Source organism: Phymastichus coffea, unplaced genomic scaffold (assembly GCF_024137745.1).
Source record: "Phymastichus coffea isolate CEN01 unplaced genomic scaffold, Cenicafe_Pcof_1.1 PCOF00152, whole genome shotgun sequence".
In the NCBI taxonomy this organism is placed as follows: domain Eukaryota; kingdom Metazoa; phylum Arthropoda; class Insecta; order Hymenoptera; family Eulophidae; genus Phymastichus; species Phymastichus coffea.
Genome location: NW_026706963.1, coordinates 5,905 through 27,318, shown reverse-complemented (window position 1 = coordinate 27,318; position 21,414 = coordinate 5,905). Strand labels below are relative to the sequence as shown.

Here is a 21,414-nt window from a genome sequence, read left to right as displayed (position 1 = left end):
GCAATAAAGTGTGCGAAAATCAATAAAAGGAAAAAAAACACATTTACCTGTAAATTATTATAAAATTCTCATGGTCAAGTGGAAAGATTAATTTTTTTTTTCAATGAAAAGACTTCTATTTATCTATCATGAATATTCTGCTTGTATAAAAAAATAAAGTGTTTAAATTCTCAACAGTTAAATCTACTGAAAGTATTTTACTAAAGAAGAAAAACAGCTATTCAATGAGGAAGGTTAATGAACATAATATAAACATTTCCAATAATAGATTATTTGACGTTTTATTGACGTCCGTCAGCATATGCAATATACACACTATTTTTCTTGTCAACGTCTATTACACAGTATCAATTTATTTATAACTTCTTTTAACTACAAATTTCCAATATTATAATCAGTACTTTTGTGTTAGCCTGTTGTATTCTTTCTGTCAAGAAAGTATCACAAAATAAATTTCCACCCTTTTAACAATAATTTTTTTGTTAATATTCCATTGAATACACCATATACAGTTTTTTTAATTACACCCGTTACCATCATGTTATTCTTGCGCCTTTTTTTAAATATTCGTTATTGGTTTTCATACTTGATTATTTATATTTAGTAAATTTGGTGTCAAGAAAAAAGACAAATAGTAAAGGATAGAAAAAATCAAGTCTTATAAATGGCACTTTAGTGCATTATGTGATATGTTTAGTATATGAAATATTTCAAATTTTGAGATTGTATTGCAATTCCGCAGCATTTATAAAATTTTAGCACATGTTGCGGAAAAAATACTGGACGACTGCAGATAATTGAATTAAAAGTTACAAATAAAATGTACGAGGTGTAGTGAAACAAAGTTTTATTTATAGCACTTATACATAGTAGATTATAGAAAAGGATCTTCCGTTTATAATTAACTAAATTTCAATTTGAAAAGTCTTTAAAAAGATCTGCAATCCTGTACTCATCTCATCAGAATCTAAAATAGTTTTCGTATACAACAGGAAGTAAATTTCCCGTTTTTCGTCATTTGATATTACATAAAAATGTTTACTGATTATTTAAATAAAAAAAAAATACAATATACAGTTTTGCTTTGCAAGAGCCTATCTCTACATAATTTCACAGTCGATTGCTATTACTCTGAGAATGCTGTCTTACATTATCAGATTAACAACTGTAGAACAATTGAATAATTTTTAATAAATAAAACGAATCGCCTTGCAAACAAAAAGTCTTATTCTTCAATTAATTCAATTTTCTTCGATGTCGCATATTATTTATTAGTCATAAAAATTTTCATTCATACCAATAACACGTTTATGAATTCTTGCGAGTTATAAACAAATTAAAAAAAATCACTTAAATTAATATTTCTTGATCCTCTGCAATGAAGAAATTCCCCGTTTGACTTCCATTTTTATAACGGTAATAAAACGTGTAGAATGCACGTCGAAAGCCAATATTGAATGTCCGTGAAGAAGCAATGTTTTTCTTTTACAATAAACCTTTTTAAATTGTAAGAGCTCTTTGTAAATGGTTTTATTTGGAAAACGTAATTTTTATTTTTATGTAAGTTTTTGCACGAGTCGCATATTATTATTGTCGTTGACTATGAGTCGTTTTTCCGTCAGCATTAATATTGTTATAAAAATTGCTATTGATCGGATATTAATTTTTTTATATAAGTAAAAAATGTAATCCTCTTTATTATTTAAGTATTTTAAAGCATTACATTACTCACTGTTAAAAATTATGATTAAATGGAGAGATTTGTAGTTGGTATAGCCAATAAATAAATAAGTATTCAAGCTAAACAAGAAACAATTACAAGACTAATTAAAAAAAAGCCGACTTCAAAATTGTTTGCAATTACTCGTAAAGTTATGATTCAATCAAGTTGGTAATACAATGGGGTCGTTCCACATACATACGTTTCAAACGAGTTCGCTCCCACCAAATTGATCGAACTGTTGTAAAGATATGCACGGACATACATATAAAAAAATTCAGGTCAGACCGAAAATAGAACTTCTTTCTTATTCAAATTGACAAACAACAAAAATCAAAAGATGATGGTAAAATATATATATTTCAGAGACTAATGCGGTTTCAGTTTTAATAACATGATATTTTTAAAATAAAAATGTCTATTTCTAATAAGTATGTGTTAGACTCTCGACAAAGCATTACACGTGATTTGTGGGAATGTCACTTTTATTACTTACGTAAACATTATTATCAATTTCATGCTCTTTACAAACTGAACTCTGAGAATAAATTACGCTGGTTAATAGTGTGTGTGTGTGTGTGTGTGTGTGTGTGTGTGTGTGTGTGTGTGTGTGTGTGTGTGTGTGTGTGTACGCAAGGACCCCTTTAATAAAATGGTACAAAAGACAGAACTTTATAACAAATATAAAAATCTACCAGTAATCTACAAGCAATTACTAAATCTTCAAATACATTCTTATTTAAAAATTACAATGGATAATTCTGTTTTATCATTTGGTGGAAGGGGTATTCTATAATACTATTATTAATTGCTTTCCTTCCGTCATTTCACGAGGTTTTCTTTTCTATCAAACAATTATCATTTATAATTATAAACGTCTCCAGATATCTTGCGTTTTTAACGTATATTGATTTTTTAGGTTAAGTGGTGGTGCTTCTATATACATACAGTGAATTCCTGTTCTCGATTTACTCGATTATATTTTTGCTTCCTTGGAAAGGAAGCTTTGTTTTTTCATGTACTATAGTAGAAAATAATATTTTTGTACCAAGATCCAAATAAAATTACACAATTGTTTCTAAAAATTCATTTTCAAAATTTGAGAAAGTCTTTCTAGGTGTTGCCAATAATCGCCATCATTTCAATTGCTAATAATTGTTATTGACATTAATGACTAATATTATAAACTCAATAATATTAAATTAAAAGTGCCGTTATGATTTCCAAAATATATTTGAATAATTATTTTATTGCTTAGGGAAGTCATAATAATGCTCGGCCTGCATGATTAAGCAATTGGGATTATACTAACTGGTTTATAATCGATATTTCCATACCGAAACGCTCGATTATAGTATATTATCGCTCATATTGAGTGAATTAAGTTAGGCATATGCAATAAAAAAATTGCAATTATCACGAAGACCGACCGATTATTATTTGAGATTGTTTGCCCGATGTAAAATATTCATCCAACTATCGTAAAAATTGCTGATAAGTTAACGAACATTTTGTAAAAGGATTTTGTTTTTTATACGCTATTCAATTATATTTTCTTGGTTCAAATCGTTCTTTATAAAAACATCAAGATGAACTTTGTACAATATGCACGCAACAGTGGACAGCGAGATTCACAGGACAACAAAAATTGATGCCTTAACATTCATTGTTGATACATACGTATATGTATATATATATATACATATATGTGTAAATTTTGTTTACTATTCACACGGACGAGGGCATGAAACGTTCATGCCCATTACATACGTACATTTAGATCTTGTTAATATTACAATTTTTTTGTACGATGGTACACTGTTCATTCGTTTATCACGCACTGTTTATATTTCTTTGTTCACTTGGCTAATATTACAATAATCACTTATATACTAAAATTAATGAAGTTTTGAAGAATATTTTTTGCAGTCGTAAATATTTGTCATTTATCAATTTGCTCGAGAGCCGGCTAAATTAAAATAAAAAGTATCCGTACTTGTCATTTATCAATTTGGCAGTGTAATTGCGACCTTTATACATTCCCATACAATACGCAAAACACACACTCTTAAACATACACACGCTCTCTCTCTTTTTCTCTCTCTCTTTCTCTCTCTCTCTCTCTCTCTCTTTCTCTCTCTCTCACTCTGTATTCTGTCTTTGTTTACATAAATAACGTTGACGATTTATTTCAAAATTAAGAATAATCCTTTGAAAAACGTAGTTTTTGTTTTCCAATCTCAGAAAGAGTGGACAACATGATTAGTTTTGTCTTTATGATTTATAGAAAAATTAAGTAAAAAACTTACTCGCAGCCTTATTTTGGCATTAATACAACAAGTAGTAACGTGGTCACGATTGAGTTTAAAAAGTATTAATGTTTAAATGCACTGTTGGATATCTTTGAGATAAAAAGAAATTAACGATTGTAAAAATAAACACCGATCTAACAAAAAATATTTAATAACATTTATAAGTTAAAATTGATTAAAAAATTACCGAAAAGTCGACTATAATTAAAATTGGCAGTGATGAGCAAAGTTTAGAAACTTGGTCAAGTCAGATGGTCGATTACACGTATATTCCTAATCAAACAATTGTTGTCAATCAAATATAAAATGCGTAGCAGCATCGGCGATGACTTTGGTAGAGCTGAGCGACACGCGAGATGGAGGTCATGATTAAGAGTCGTCGAAGTGGCTGGCCGAGAAGCCCGATGACGGAGGTGGATGGGGATGCTGTCGGCGATGTGGACGCGGTGGTTGCTGTTGCTGCTGTTGTTGCAGCTGTGGTTGTGACTGTAGCTGAGTTTGTGTTGCCGGTGGGAACGGCGGCGACGACGACGACTCATCGTACCACTAGACCTTCCTGACCTTGGCTGTCCGATCGTGTTCGCGCTGGCTTTGCCGTGTACGATCACTACGATAGGCCAAAGTTGAGCTGGCGGCCGACTCTCGGCTGTCTGGCTGTCAGTTGGCGTAATGGTCAAACGAACCCAGGTACTCGAGGCTGGCTCGATAACAGAACTGGTACTGGTCCTATATAACGCAACATTTAAGCATCATGAAATCGAAGTGACATGGATCAAGAGTTATGTGTAAAGCCTACCTCGGTCTGCACCATCGCCGGGCGCTGTGTGCGCAGTATCCTGACGGTCTGGAATATGTCGACGACTCCCTCGTACTGCATACGCTCAAGAACAATGCTGAGGGTGATAAAGACGCCGGTGCGTCCGACCCCGGCACTACAGTGCACCGTTATGGGGCCGTCTTGACCGAACTGTTCCTTAGTCTTGTGCACCTGCCCGATGAAGTCGATGAAGCCGTCGACGGACTTAGGTACGCCCTGCTCGGGCCAATCGATGAACTGGAACTGTCTGAGCGTGCGCGACGATCCATCCCGCGCGTCTGTCACCTTAAACTCGCGCAGAATGTACTGAGGCATGTTGTACTCAGCAATCGGGTCGACGACGAAGCACTGGTAGCGTATCGACCTCTCGGATGGCCAATACTGGTGGCACTTCTCGCGGCCCATTTCCTTGAGCTTGGTGAGCATAACCACAATGGTGGAGTTGTGCTCCCAAAGCATGCGCCAGAAGTCGTCAGTGGTGTCGGTCAGAGGACCCTGGGTGGCAATGTAGGCCGCGCGGTATCGGTAGCCGTCGATCAGCGAGGCGTTTATGTAGTCCGAGCCCTCGATGTTGCGCTGCGGCTGCAAGCAGACGCGTGTACACTCGTACGGTAGTATGTGCACAAGCCGGTTCTTGTGCTTGTTGCAGGCGAGGTTGGCCGAGATGAAGCGCGACGAATCAACCCTGATGTTGGCCAGCTTCTTGAACTCGAGCTCCATGCCGGTGATGCCGTCGGGCTGGCCCAGAGCCTCGGGACCCGAGGCCGGCTGCATCAGGCGCTGCATGTGAGAATGCAGGTTGCGCGCCGGTACCTCGGTCTGACCGCAGACCACCGCCTCGAGAAGCGCGTCGTGAATGAAGATGTACTGGTCCTCAGTTTGGACCATGTAGTTGCGCTGGGCACGCAGGCATGTCACATGGCCATATATGTCGATGCTCTTGTCGTGGCTGCGGATGCGCTCGAGCATCGAGTCGATGACAATGAAGCAGCCAGTCCGCCCAACTCCGGCGCTACAGTGCACCACCAGAGGTCCGGCGTCAGGCGGGTTCAGGCTGCGCACGCGTCGAAGAAACTGCAAGAAGGGCGCAGGATGCTCGGGCACTCCGTGGTCCGGCCAGGCAGTGAACTGCAGCTGCTTTACTTCTCTTCTCTCGCCGGTAGCGCCCTGTCCGCCGATCCGACTTATTTGGAAGCTGCGGATGCAGTAAGTGGCCAGCTCCTGCACGTCTTGAATGGTAACTTGCATCTGGCCATACGTCTCGGTACCGCGACTCGGCCAATACTGATCGCACTTTATGCGCGTGCGTTCCTCCAACTTGGTCATCATGACGATGGTCGCAGAGCGCAGCTCCCAGCACATGCGCCAAAAGTCTGCGAATGTCTCCTGCAGCGGACCCTGCGTCGCCACGTAAGCGTTCTGTTTGCGATAGCCGTCGCAATAATTGGCGTTGATGTAATCCGAGCCTGGCACGCCTTCTATCGTCTGTAGAATCACCCGCGAGTGATCGTACGCGATTACGTTCGCGTACCGGTTTTTCGAAGTGTTCACTTCCATGTTGGAGTGGTCCCATGTGAATTGTTGACCTGGTTCGATCGACTCGTATTCCTGGCTGAATTTGAGATTGTCATTAGCTTTCAGTCGCTCTATGTGATTCCCAAGTTCGCTTATAGGGATCGGAGGGTGCGAAATCATGCCGGGCGTTTGGAAATTCAGTCGACGCATTTCAACGGGATCCGAAGGCGCGTGCGACGAACTCATGTCCGCCGACATTAGTGGACGCGTTACCGCTGTCTGATCGGGAGCTTTGCAGGGTTGTCTGCGTCTGCAAATAAAAAAGCAATTGTAAGTATCACCTTATCAATAGAATATACAAATTCTAAGTTATATTGTGTTCGACTATCCTTGTTTATAACGAGATTAAAAATAACTTACTTTTTAATGACGAACAGTAGGACTAAACAGACGCTGACCATGAGAGCAGCGATGATGGGTCCAACGACCCAAACCATGCCAGGTTCATGGCCACTTCTGTCGACTGAAACTTCAGGATTTCCATCGGGTGGTGCATCAGGATTCGGTCGACGCGGTGGATCACCGGGAGGAGGTGCCCTCATGTCAAGGGATAACCACTCAGAGAACGGCGATGATGTGTAAAGGTGCTATACACGATAAATTAACGATTAATTACTCTGGAGAAATAAAAAATGAAATTGAGAACAAATACTCACTTTTCTGGGAGTATCGACGATCGCTCGCACGAATATCCGATACTTTTTAGTTTTGTCAAGTTTGCGGTTGACATAACCCTCGTAGGTGCCACCGTCTCCAAGATGAAAGGTATAGGGAATGTCTCTATGAGGAAATTTAGCAGTGATATATGGCCGGTTGTCGGAGACAGGAGCTTGGCCGGGTTTGCCAATTTGCTGTGGCTGCTGCTGATGATGAGAGTGAGGGTGTGAGTGAGCGATTTGATCCTCGGTAAACTCGTCTGGTTGCCTGTTAATGGTATCAGGAGATTCGGGCACGACGATCAGATAGTAGTGCGATATTGGACCATATTCTTCGGAGGCTTGGGGTAAGATCACTTGAATTTCTTCATGGTTGACAACGCCGTAAAATGCTGGCCCAACCATGGGTTTAGGCGCGGCCATCTGCGTGGTGACGGTGATTTTGGAGGGAGGTCGATAGGAACCATCAGCCGGAACCGCGCTCACGTTCACGTTGTAGGTAGTGAAAGGCTGCAGGTCCTTAATGTCGCATTCAAGATTTGTGGACTCGAAAAGATGAGTTCGCTTGGGTATCAGCTGGGTTTGGGTAATTCCTTGCGAGTCAACAAACTCCTTGACCGCGTCGAAAGAAACCTTGTAATTGACGGGGTTGAGCTTGATGGGAGGACCCCAACTGAGGCTCATCGAGTGGGTGGAAACTTCGGGTGCTCGTAGATTGAGAGGCACATCGTCCGGCGATACCTTGACCGTAACTTTCTCGCTGAGCCGGCCGAGCTTGCCGTCCTTATGGCGCGCAGCAACGGCCACCGCGTAAGTGGCAAATTTCTCGAGGTTCAGCAAATCCGCGGACTCGGTAAGGCCAACTTGCTTGCGCTTCCATTCATCCAGATCCTCGACGGCGGTCATCGTGTAGAATATCTGATAGCCGAGAATCTTGCCACGGTTGGGCACGGGCTCCCACCAAACCTCTACGCTCGAGTCTGAAGTCGCAATGGCTTTAAGTGACATGGGCGCACGCCCAATATCCTTGTCGGTGCGAATGGTGATCTTTTCGGAGTAGGGCCCAGCACCGAGGCGAGTGTACGCCTTAGCGTGGAAAAGGTACTCCTGATCGTTCTCGAGATTGCTGAATACCGCTCGGGTCTGGCTCGTGTTACGACTGACTTCGCTCGTGTGATCTTGACGCTTGTGGAACTGCACACTGTAACCGATGATCTGTCCGTTGCGTTGATGGATACTTGGCGGCTCCCAACTCACACAAACCGTGTCCGGAGTTTGGAAGTTGTAGCTTAGGTTGCGCGGTGGTCCTGTCGGAATGCTCTCTGGACTGTACCAGTTGCGCACTTGTTCCTGGCCAAAGCCCATCGCGTTCTTGCCTGCTACTCGGAACTCGTAGTCAACGCCACGCTCTTCTGCAATAATAATCGGTTGTTAGGTCACAAACAACAGTTATATTTTGCCTGCGATATGATTGAAAAGCTTCCAACCGACTGAAAATACTACTTACCAAGGTCTTCGATTCTGTAGCTGAAAGTATCATCACCCTCTATAAACTCTTCCTTCAGGGTTTGGTTCTTGATACCGTAGCGTATCCTGTAGCCGAGGATGGGTCCAAAAGTCTCGCTGGGCTTGGTCCATTCGAGCTCTATCTTGATAGGCTCCTCCTGATTGAAAACTTTGACATTCATTTGGGGTCTGTAGGGCACACCTCCGGGGGTCTTAACGACGACCGGCTTGGATCTCGCGCCGTCGCCCTTCCTTGTGAGCGCGGCCACCTGCACCGAGTAGCTGGTGTCGGGTTGCAAGCCACTCACGTTCGCGTACAACACGTTCTCCTCGAGAATAATGCTACGGATTGGCTCGTCGAGCTGGCGATTGTTCTGTAAGGCGTCGAATGTGGTTCAATGCTACGTACGCCTCCTCATTTATCGCGGACGAGCACCTACCTCCTCGTGAACCTCCTGGACGTGCACGTGATAACCGCGGATAACGCCGTTGCGCTCTTTAAGTTTAGGTGGCTCCCACCTGACGTGCACTGCTGTAGAGTTTATTGGCTGAGCCGTCACGTTCTGTGGGTCTCCCGGTACTGCAAATCGGTTCCAAAGCATACGTTAGTTTCAGTTACTTTCTCTATCATTACGTGTATCTGACACACGCATACTCTCATTCATTTTCTGATTCTCCCTCTCGCACTTTCTACGTGCTTCAAGTTTAACTATGCTCATCACTTGCATTTCCCTTTTATTCAACATTCATTCGTTTTCATAAATACTCTCACGTACTCTTTCTCAAGATTCATTCTAAAATTATACGTCTTTTTTTACCAACAAAAATAAAATAACCAAACTTTTTAATATTATTTTAACTATAATAATGTAGGCTAATAATATTAAGAACTACACTAAAATAATTAAAATAATAATAATAATAATAATAATAATAATAATAATAATAATAATAATAATAATAATAATAATAATAATAATAATAATGATAATAATAATGATAATAATAATAAATAGGCGGCAAATTAGATGGACGGCACTTTGGTAAGGAATACTGAAACAAATCAATATGTAAATAAATTTACTGGATTATACATTACTAACTAAATAGATATTATGCAAATTAAACAAAAATTAAATGTATATATTAAAAATCCACTATCTCGTAATAAGGATAACAAAGCAATAAAAATTAAAAATAGAGAAAATGAATAGATCTGTAGCATTCATTCACATCGAGGAATTTTGTACGTAGGCTGTTAATTTTGAAACAGCGAGATTTGCTCAATTTCGGAAATTTAGTTTTTAATCATCATTTCCATTTGAATACCAATAATATATGTGATCTTCGATTCATTTCGATATTATACATATATGTATCATGGTCCCATCCTATCGATTGATCAGATAACATTTAACTGAATCAGTATGTTAGATTTTGATGACTTTTCTCATTTGCTTATACGAATGCCGCCGATTACAATAAGAGCCATAAGGTTCATTTGAAAAATGGTTGATCGATAAGTTCATATTTGAATAAAAAGCTATTTTCCTAACGAACTAATATGTAAAAATATTGTGATGAATGAATTGCGTGTACTTGCAAAAGCTGTGTTTGCACAATCAATTAGCGAGAACGTTCAAACATTATTATTTACAACAGCTAGAGTCATAGCTTATTCTCTTTTCTTAGTATGTACAAAACATATACTTTTTATTCTGATTAAATTATACATTTACTAAATATCAAAAAGTATGTAAAATCACAACACAATGTAAATTAGTAGAATGGTGTTCAGAAAAATTATTCGCAAGAGATAATATTCGCGTTATTTTTATTGGATAGTTAGAGTTTACGGAATTTCCTGATGTACGTAATGTTTACAAGTGTTGATATTTTGTAAAATTTGACACGAAGAGGATGTTTCCTCGACAAATATAAGGACAAATATAACGATGTATTATATTTTCTTAATAATAAAAATTCCTGATTTTCTCGAGGTCGCTTTCACCATTATTGTCGTTATATTTTACATCACCCCGTAATCTAATCAAGGCATTGGAATAAAAAAATCATCCATTTCTTGAATGCCTAACTAATTTAAAAAAAAATAGTGGTCGTTTTCATACTGCTAATAAAAAATTTGATTCGGAAAAATTAAATGAAAAAACAAAAGTTAGTAAAATTATTCGTCTCGCAAAAATTCCTCATCCAACATCAAAAATATGTGAAAAAATATAAAAATACATAAAAAATTTGCAAAAACTAGAGACGAACAGAGAGACAAAAATGTTTGAGATAAATACTCACTTTCATAGTCTGGACCGGCAAAAGTCGCCACAATATTTGAAAAGAGAAAAAATTTCATCAAAAATTGTTTTTTTTTCTGTTTTAGAGAATTTCCAAAAACGTATTCAAAAAAATTCTTTCGCTCTACAACTAGTAATATGTATTTATTGTTTCATGTAGATTGGTTAATCTATATTATATTTTTAATATAATTACTTAGATTTGACATATTTCTACGCTTAAGTCATTTGGTTTAGTTCTGCTTACAGTCGATATATGTAGACTGTTATTTTGATAAAAATTTTATGAAGAGTAAAAGTTTCAATTGTATCTTAGTTTTAATATCATAAAATTCCAACCGTCTCGTCTGAACGTAAGTAAAACACTTGTACATTAAAAATGTAAATATTAATATTATAAGAATTGAAAAATTTGTTGAACCCGGACATCTGATGGTTGTTCACTCAACGAGACGTTTGATGTAGGTATACGTATCGAAAAACTTTTTTAAATTATTCAATTCATTATTGAGTACTCCGGTAAGCATACAGTTCTGATCTTATTGTACAGGCGGGAGACGTGAGAATATCGATTCCTTTTCTTTTCACATGCGCAATCACTACTTTAAGAATGTTATTAAAGAACTAAAGGCCGTCAATCATCATCAAAACAATAGTTATTATTAGCGTTTTACGTAAAAAAATGTTATTTCCTTACAAAAAAACTGTTATTTTGATGATGCAGTGATTCTACTGAGAGTTTTTGTAAGTACAAATATCAATAATTGAAAAGAATGCACAAAATAAAGTGGAAAGTCTTCATAAAATTTATACAGCAAAATTGTATTTTTGAAAGTAGATCATTTTTGGAAAGTTATGAAACAAAAACCATTTGTCGAAAAATATGGCACGTGGCGAGTGACAAAAATTACAGAATGTTTTCAAAAAAATTCTTTGCTCCAGTTACACTCGCACGCTCGTAGTTCCAAAGGATTGAAATGAGAGAAGATTCGGAATATTTATGTTTATTACAAATGTAAAAGTTAATGTCTATAAATACTATATTACCCTAATGAACTGCTTGTGACCTTATCGGTTAAGATATCTTGAAATGATTACATTGCACTCATTCGTTGCTATGAAAGATTTCTTTTAATTACATAATTTTATTGAAATGATATTTACCTAAAGCTCAAGAAAAAACAGTAGTAATAACGTGACTAGAATTGTTCTAACATATTTTTTATATTTATAATTTATCCCTAAATACATTTCTACCAGACTTATTGATATCTTTTGTTTTCAATTTTAAAGCTGTCTTTTTTCAAGAAATAATCATCGATTAACTAAATTAATAGTATAGTTAATTTTATCTATTGGTATTCAAATGTGAACCACTCGTAATCCTTGAACCTGGTAAAATTGAGACGTCGTCGTCGGCCATTCTCGATATTGTCAATTCCATTCTGTACTTCTGCAGTAAAGCGTTTTTTACGTTTCATACAAAAGTAGATATCTCACTAATGAAAATACTAAAAGAAACTTTTCATCGATTTTTCGTTGTTTATTGAACGCGGAACACCATTAAACGCCATTTCTATTTTGTTCTTTTATACCAGGGCAAGTTTAACATTTACCCTCGGATGCTTTTACATCTAAACAGTTTATATCCTCATGGCAGAATTTTTTCACTAAATAAACACTGTAAATAATTTTCTGACGATAAAGCGAGAAAATACGAAATCAGGATACTAAAACAAATACGTATCAAATACAAAGGTGATTCCCAATGTAAATGATTCGCCGATGATTTAAATTAGCAGTGCAAGAGTTCGTAATTTTATCGACACGTGCTTCATTTCATTAGATTGCTAAGTAAACTATATTTATGTTAATCTTCATTTATACGAGATTATGATAAAAACATAAATTACAGAAATGATTTTTAATATGAATAGTTGTTGATGCTTCAGATCAACAATGCCATTATAATTGAAATCTGACCTATAGATTTTCTACTTTGTAAATGGTATAATTTGAGGAGATTATTAAATAGATTATTTTTACGTTCAATATAAAGTTGGATTTCGTATTTCTGTGAATTTAAAAATTTTATCATATTGTAATTTTGAAAACTGCGTTCATTTTGAACGATATAGAAATACAATAGGTATCTGTACGCATTAGTCTTGGTTCCCTATAATCATGATAGATATACAACTAGCCTCTCTAATAGGTTGTAGGAAGAGAATTTTTTCATAACAAGCACATGAAAATTCGATTTCTGAAAATTTTCACACGCTCAGGGTTTGAAGGACCTGCGACCTCTTGCACAGGAACATGTGCTCTTACCCATTGAGCTACCGAGAGTTTAATACTATATTATTTGAAATTTAACATTATATTATAAAAATTAATGCACGTTCTGCCCGCAAAAAAATAAGTTGTTAGTGTCGCAGTCGACTAGGAAGGGCGAAGCCTACTTGAAACTTTTGAGCATCCTTCCGAGGTCGGTGTAGATTCCCTTGGGTTCTTGGTTATGCGTACGTAAGTAAAACTACGCAAGTAACTTACTTGAAAGGACGCTTGCCGACGACGAGTCAAAAATAAACTGTAAATTTCGTTCAAAATTCAAACATGTATCTGTCAAGATGTTTGATTCTCTATTCAGACATAACTTTTGAAAAATACACAATTGTACTCTTGAAGTTGCCATGTAAGCTTACTTTTTCTCTTACATTCACACGTATCTCATTTATTCTGTCTACGCACCATTATATATAACTCACTCTCTTGCTAGCTCGACTTTTAGTGTACTGATATATATATATATATATATTTATAAAAAACATTAGGTACGAGCACGCAAACACGAAGATTTGTGCGAGACAAGATATAATGTGCTATGCCTTTCGTTATTTCTCATATTTTTATTATGTGCGCCTACTTGTGAAGGTGCATTGACCATACTCGGTGCTGCTGCTTATTTGCATTTAGTGCTTGGTACTTACGAATTAGGTGCAATATTTTATCAGATGTAAACACCGTATGTGACTATACAATTTTTATTTTATCAACACGAACTTTTGCATGATTGTAGTGGTGCATAAATTTACGAGCTGTGACGTTACAAATAGTATGTCTTCAAAATATTTAAAATCTATTCATTATCACACGGTTCATTGCTACATTATCTATTACAAGGAAAGTGAAATTGAAATATGTACATGATGACATACTTTGCAACGTTATTTATTGTAAAACGCATAAGCAGATTTTGGTGACCATTGCGTGTGAATTGATTATTCTTTAATTATATTCATCGCAACAGTGACCCCTTCACTATTTTCCTCAGAAAAAACTGCTTGGTTAATTAAACAAGCAGCGAGAATATTTTTCCTAAATCTGGGCAAAAGCCGCTTTTCTTTGCTTTATTTTGTTGATTGTGCAGAAACCTACGTGCGGTGCGAAAGTGCCCAAGAGCGTGAACAATTATTATTGAAATACGTTGAATCTACAATCATACAGTAAAATATTTGTAAATTTTGTCCATCGATTACACGTGACATTAAGTGATAGGGGTGCGGCGCTTAAAGCGATGAAAAGTTAGTGAGTGCAGTGGTGTCGCGTAAGGTGAAGTTCGTCCAGAATATACACATATATTTATACGAGTATGTACGCATGAACGTACACGTAAAAGAAATAACGACACATAGTGCTTTAGTGTACAAATATTCATCTACGGTGTATTTATTATAATAATGTGCCCGAAAAACGGATTAAAAGTTATCCGTATTATTGTATATGCCGTAAAAAGTACCGCAAATAGTCACTCAAAGCCAAGTTAATTTCATAAACCTAAATATCTCGCCAAACTTTTAGAAAGTTTGTTTATTTGTGTTAGTTTTTAGTTTAAACCATTTCTATTTTTCTGCGTGAATCAGTACTTAGACATTCATTTCAAGTTTTGACATTATCACTGGTTTAAAAATATTAGATTCTGCCTCAGCCTTCATTAAACTTTTGAAAAGTTTGGCGAAAATAAAAGAAAATCAATAACGTCTTAGAAAAATACTTGGTGGAGCTTAGCATGTTCCGGTAGATATGATCATTTTTTATAATTTACTAGAAGTCACGATAGAATTCTTAAACGAATCTCCAATTTTATTATCAGTTCAAACAGACGGCGATAGTAGAAGATAAATAAAATAATATATCATGCTCTAAACATATACAAACAATAAAAACTAAATTTATAAAGATATTAGAGATTTAGATTTTAGTCATATAGTATAATGAAACAACTTTGCATAGAAAGGTACAGTTACTTTTAGAGTAGTATAGCTTTACGAATGAATAAACACACAAATCAGAGGATATGTTAATTAATATATGATAATAAGCATGTAAATTAATATAAGATTATTTTTAATTTAGAAAATCCTCTACATATGTTACTTATTGCATTCAGTTATAAATTCAAACGCGAAGTCGAAGGTATTATTAATTTAGCAATGCTAATATTCTTATTTGCGTGTTTTAAGCAAAGTTAAAATAAGTGTGAACTGTGTAATTGTATTTGTAGTATTGGCCAACTTCTGATATTTATGGTGTAAAGTATATTGGAACTGTGACTTTCATTGCAGCAAAATTGATTGTCAATAAGCTGAGCTATGCTCTGTTGTTTATTTTTTTGTAAAAAGTTGATGGCGTATTACTACATACTTACAATTAACTTATGTTAAATAAACAGCGAATATTAAATGAGTTTTGTTACGGTCCAAATCCCTACTTAATTTATATTGAAAAAACTTAATTCTAGGAACTTTAATATTCGAAACCTGGAACATCCGCTCCTGTAAGCGCTTTGATGAATGAAAGAAAAAATGGTTAAATTATAAAAAAAAACAATGATGGTACATATCGACCAATGTAGAATTAATAGACACGGCAGCGATTTCAATCTATATAAAATGAAACTACGAAAACCATTAATCCTGAAAATTGAAAAAATTAGCTGACTCAAAAATTATTATCAGCAAATCAAAATCCATGGCTGCAAAAAACCTGCAAATATCTTCTTGACGGGCAAAAATTATGTGATAACATGGTTACAAAAATTCCAAAAATATAAACCATGCCAGCCAAAAAATATCCTTTTCATAAAAAAATCTCGAGTAAAAATCTTGTTTCCAAAAATATATACAAAAAAAAGTGTTCGAAAAAATGCGCGTTTAAAAATGATTGCGAACGAGATTAATCGAGAAAAATGGAGAAATAATATTACAAAATATGAAAAAACGCAAAGAATAAAACACTAGAAACTGGAGGATCCATACTTCTAGAAATGCTTATGCCATTAATGCGCAGTATGAATTAGACAGGTGATGTAATTTTTGGCGGGCTTTTATATTTTTGGCTCTTGAGAAAAATTGTATCTTGCTGCCTAAGTGTCTCGAGATATCTTCTCGCTTGGGAGTTTGTTTTCTGTTACCTCGGGGTCTTTTTAAACGTAATTTGATGCACAATCGAAATGCCAATATTGCAAAGTACAAATACGACTTCCAAGTGAGAAAGACCGTTGTAAGCGCGCAAGGACTTATAATGGCTTATCGGATAAGATCGAGCAAATCGATGAGAAAAAGTTAAGTAGTCGGTCGGTAGTTGTTAAATTATTTGGCTGTTGTCGTAGGATCATACATACCATCTTCGTGAGTTCTGACAGTAATGGGGTAGCTGGGTGGTCCGTCGCCAACACTGGTACCGGCGACCACCCATATCCTGTATTCGGTCCACTTGCTCAACTCGTCGAGCACGAATTCCGTCTGGTTGAGGGTTATAATCGTGGATTCGGAGTCGCTACGACCGGTCTCCACGTAATGTAGCTTGTAGTAAGCGATACGGCCGTTTGACCGTTCGGCTGGAGGTGGCTCCCACTTGACCAGTATTGAAGTTGGACTGATCGGATGACCGCTGACGTTGCGAGGTGGTGCCCCGGGGACTGTATAACACTCGATTATAGAACACCCTACCGTCAACTTCCGATCCTCATACCGCCTATTTATCATTCTTAATTTCGATTATTTTTCACGGTGACTCTTCCAATTCAACGTTCCGCAGCGCGTTTCGACTGATTCATCGCAAAGTGAAATCTCGTAAACGTTATTGCAATGAGAGGAAGATAAAAAAAGAAAAAAAAAGAACAATACTACCATTGTAAGACGAGGGGTGCCATAACGTACGCACATACACATACACACACATCGATTTACGTATTTGCAGTGCTCAGTAATTGTGCAATTTCATATAAGAGCGTATGTATATATAGATATAGCGAGAGATATAATATAGATATACATGTAAATGTAAATGTGAATGTAAAAAATGTAGATCTATATATATAGATAGATATGTTTATACGAAGTATTATAGCAAATCCAAAGAAGTGGCATTTATATATTGTATAAAATTCATGCAAGTTGCAATCATTCTCACTCTCCCACGGGTATTCATCTTATTGAATGGGTGCTTTCGACAATAATCATGGTGCTCTATACGTGAATCAAGTTAATCGGTGACCAAAAGAAGCTTCGACTGTAGCTTGACGTGATATAATCTACTGTGAAACTGTGAATTGCTGGGCTGTTGACTAAGTGACAGCTCTCCCGGACGAGGGCAGCGTGCAGAGCATCAGCTACAGCGGCGCTCGATAAGGCGGCCGGAGCATACTGCGCATAAACTTGCGCCCGCGAGAGAGAGAGAGAGAGAGAGAAAGCGGCGAACACGTGAGAGATTGCCGTGCAGCTGTCGCTCGTCTCGGGAGGGCCGCTCACAGCGGGCTAGAGAGGAAGGCTCACCTGTCGGGGCGCCGCGGCCGGCGCTGCCGGCTCGATCCGCGAGTGGCGATTACGAGCCGGAGCGGGCGCGCGGCGCGCCCGTGCGTGTCTGCTCGTCTCGCTGCCGTTTGCTTACCGTACTGTTTGGTGCGCACGGGTATGGGAATGGTGGTGGCGCCCTCTCCGCGCTGGCTGCGCGCCGCCAGCCACACGTAGTACAGCGTGTTGGGGTAGAGGTTGCTCAGCGTGTAGTTCTCGGTCACGGGGATCTTGCGGTGGTGCTTCTCCTGCGACAGGCAAAACTCGTCGGCTCTAGCCAGCGACACCCACCGGAGCGCGAAACCGAACCTTGGCGTAGGTGTCGTTCCAGTAGAGCTCGTAACTGAGGATGTTCTCCGCGCTGTGCGAAGGCTTGTTCCAGGTGAGCGTGATCTTGGTCTCGCCTACCTCCACGGCCGTCAGCTTTTCCGGCTGACTGGGCACGCCCTGCTGCGTCTTGATCTGCACCGGGGCGCTCAACGGACCTGGTCCCACGCTCGTCAACGCCTGCACGCGAATTGTGTAGATCACGTGAGCCGTCAGGTCGGAGATTGTCGTTAGCTGGCTATTGTCCACCGTCTGGAACTTCCAGTTGGACATCGGTTGGCCCGGGTCCGTCGTGTAGTAGACCTTGTAGCCCTGCCAAATTGCCGTCGCGCATCGATAAGTCGATCAGCCCCGGAATGCCTCGGTCTCGGAGTACTCACCGTCACTTGGCCGTTTGGTGTCTCCGGCTCGTCCCATTGGATTACCATTGTCGTTGAACTCAGCGGCCGAACCTGCACCGAGCGTGGCGCGCTTCCCGGTGCTGCAACACAATTGCAAATTAACTTTTCACTCGTGCTATTTCATCGTCGATTTTATTCGTTCGATCTTCACATTCCACACTAAAGAAAATTAAAACGACGCCACTTCATTTGCACCGGTCTTCATTCGTCTTTTAGCTTATTCAAACGTACTTTACAAAATAAACAAAAACTCAACGCTTCAAACTGTTACTGTGCGAGAATGTTGTTTCTGTTGACTAACCGATTACTAGGATCGTTTATTCGCGCTTTTGCTTTACTACAACTACAATGTGCAATACACATAAACATTAAGAACATAAAAATTGTAAGACTCAAAGTCTGATAAAACTGTTCATGTAATGGTTCAACGTTATTTTTTCGTACAATTTTCGGTTCTATCCGACTTTATTGGCATTGCTGAATGAAAATAAGAGTCAGACAAATAAAAATGACTAAAGCACTCTTAAAAGTTGACTTTCACTTACTGGCACCTCCATTTGTTGATTCCGCTAAATGAAAAATAGTTGGTTGATTATTATTTTGGATTATTTTATTTGTGGGGCTTGTAGCTTGTGTAAGTGTGAACGAGAATTAGATGAATAACGATTGTCGTTGTTGTTCACATATACACGAAATCAAACATTATGTCAACAGCCAATACTTTATCTACAAATTACTTTTATACTCATATGACTAACTAGCCGTTGGCATGTTAACGCCGAACAACTATTGGTGCTCGAAAACGGAAGAGAATTAGTGTGCAAAAACTGGTAAAAACCAATCAATATATCGACAGTACTATCTCTAACGAGATAAAAAATATAAAAGTGCAAAAAAGAGAAAACCACTAAGTCGGATGAGTGCTTTTGCATAAACTACCAAAAATGCATATTGAGTCACTTACGTGTATTAATCGAGTCCGCGGTTGACGGCATGAAAAAAAAAATGCAAAATTTTCCTCAAAAAAAGTCGCTTCGAAAAATTATTTGTCTTTCAAAGGTATTTGGAAAAAGAGGTAGAAAAGCATTAGAAAAATGACACGCCGAACGTGCTGGGAAAAAAAATTGGACTTTTCCACTGGCTTGTTCGTTCCCTCCCCAAAAAAATCAAAAGAAAGTGCGTTCCTAATCGAACACTGCGGCGAAAAAGTAGGTGGGGAAAAAGTGGATGGAAAAAGTAAAGTTTCAGGGGAATGAAATTTATAAAAAGCAAACTGGAAAGTGGTTAGTAATGAAAAACCAACAGACAGTTTGGATTTGATCAAGATTGAAAAGAATCGGGTAAGCAAATACTGACTGGTTTCGCCGGTGGTAACGAGGACCGGCGCGCTATGCGGTCCACGGCCAATCTCATTGACGGCACTCACGAAGAACTCGTACTCGGTGTAGGGGCTGAGGTTACGCACTTGATAGTACATGGTGGTAATGCCCGAGATTTCGGCGTACGCTTGATTGGCGTGCTTCGGTTTGTGCTGTATGACGTAGTAGGCGAGCTGATCCGGCGCCTTGTACGACCACGAAAGTTTCACCGAAGTGGCAGTGATCTCCGAGACTTGCACCTTTTCCGGGGCAAGCGGCAGCGCTTAATCGACAGATAAAAGAGGCAATTATTCGACCAATCTTCTCGCTCCCGTGCCTGAGCGGTACTCACAGTTGACCTTCACGTGGCTGGTGGCGTTGATAATGCCAAGCTCGCTCTGGGCGATGCACGTGTAGTTGGCCGACTCCTGGATGTTGGTCAGTTGCAGCATGTTCCTGCCGACGGGCGGCATCTGGTTGTCGGGCGTAAGATCCACGGCTGGCTCCTTGCGCCACTTGACGTACGGCATCGGCGAGCCCACGGCCACGCAGGTCAGGTTTAACGACGAGCCCAGCGTGACCTTTAACTGCGGCTCCGGCGGTATCGAGAATTGCGGCGGCACTCGGCGCACTGTTCGCATTAACGTTTAACTAACCCATCGCGAACCCACCGAGCAAAGCAAATCTAGCCACGCTCAGAGATACACTTACTCTTCACGTAGAGCATCGTCGACTTGGAGTACTCGGTGCCGACGGAATTGCTGGCCACGCACTCGTACTTGCCCTGATCCGATGGCTCTGACTCTGATATTTGAAGCGAACCTGGCCGCACGCACGCGCGTACTCGAATTAGCTTATTAACGTAATGTGGGGGTTGGGATGCGTGACGAACTTGCGTAGAGCGAGACTTACCGGACTGCAGTACGGTGTAACGGGGATTTGAGGTGTCAATTGGTAGCATATCTTTCATCCAAGAAATAATGGGTGGCGGCGAGCCGACCGCCGAACACGACAGCATAGCGTTGTGCCCTTTCTCCGTAACTTTGGTCGTTGGTGCTTGAGTGATCATCGGAAAGCCCTGGGGTAGTTGGTCCGCTGAAACGGCAGAATTCGCTTAAGACCTCCCTTCCGATATTTATTTAATTTCAATAATTCTGATTGCCCCGAATGTCTTTGATCGCTTTTTTTTATTAAGGTCGAAAATCACGTTTTATGCTTTATTTCTAACATAAATGTTTACGATAATAAAATCATCGCAGCATCTGCAATTAAGACGCTGTACGCTGCTGGATGTGTATCGGCAAGTAAAACAGTTGAATGATTGACAAGTAGTACACGAGGAATCGATTTTACGTTATAAACTGGCATATTTAAAATTTATTTTTACCTCTCTGCGAGAAGAGAGGTCAAAGATCAGTCTCGAGACGAGCGGCGCCGCCAGTCATTCAACTCGTAGTACGGTAAAAATCTCGGTTTACAACTAGAGTGAGTGGGGAGTGGGGGCAGCGGAGGGCACTCTGTCGAGCGTTCGTGGTAATCGTGGAAATATTGAGTATATTAGTAGGTGGCGCAATATGTA

General features: G+C 38.9%; 1 protein-coding gene across 3 annotated transcripts; it reads right to left on the bottom strand.

The window, feature by feature from the left end:
• Positions 1–274: 274 nt before the first annotated feature.
• LOC131672534 (tyrosine-protein phosphatase Lar) lies at positions 275–20,897 on the bottom strand. 3 transcript variants are annotated; one of them, XM_058949821.1, is made up of 14 exons: positions 20,748–20,897; positions 20,547–20,657; positions 20,188–20,466; positions 19,834–20,118; positions 18,457–18,557; positions 18,059–18,388; positions 17,847–17,997; positions 16,579–16,875; positions 9,027–9,166; positions 8,588–8,960; positions 7,081–8,492; positions 6,785–7,011; positions 4,829–6,674; positions 275–4,758 (listed from the first exon to the last, which is right to left on the bottom strand). In XM_058949821.1, exons 1-14 carry the CDS (start codon positions 20,851–20,853, stop codon positions 4,690–4,692), a joined length of 5,727 nt encoding a protein of 1,908 aa, XP_058805804.1. In that variant the 5' UTR covers positions 20,854–20,897; the 3' UTR covers positions 275–4,689. The 3 variants fall into 3 exon arrangements, with proteins under 3 accessions (XP_058805804.1, XP_058805805.1, XP_058805806.1); XM_058949822.1 differs by lacking the exon at positions 16,579–16,875; XM_058949823.1 differs by lacking the exons at positions 19,834–20,118; positions 20,188–20,466; positions 20,547–20,657; positions 20,748–20,897 and adding an exon at positions 19,442–19,550.
• Between the last annotated feature and the right edge of the window lie 517 nt (positions 20,898–21,414).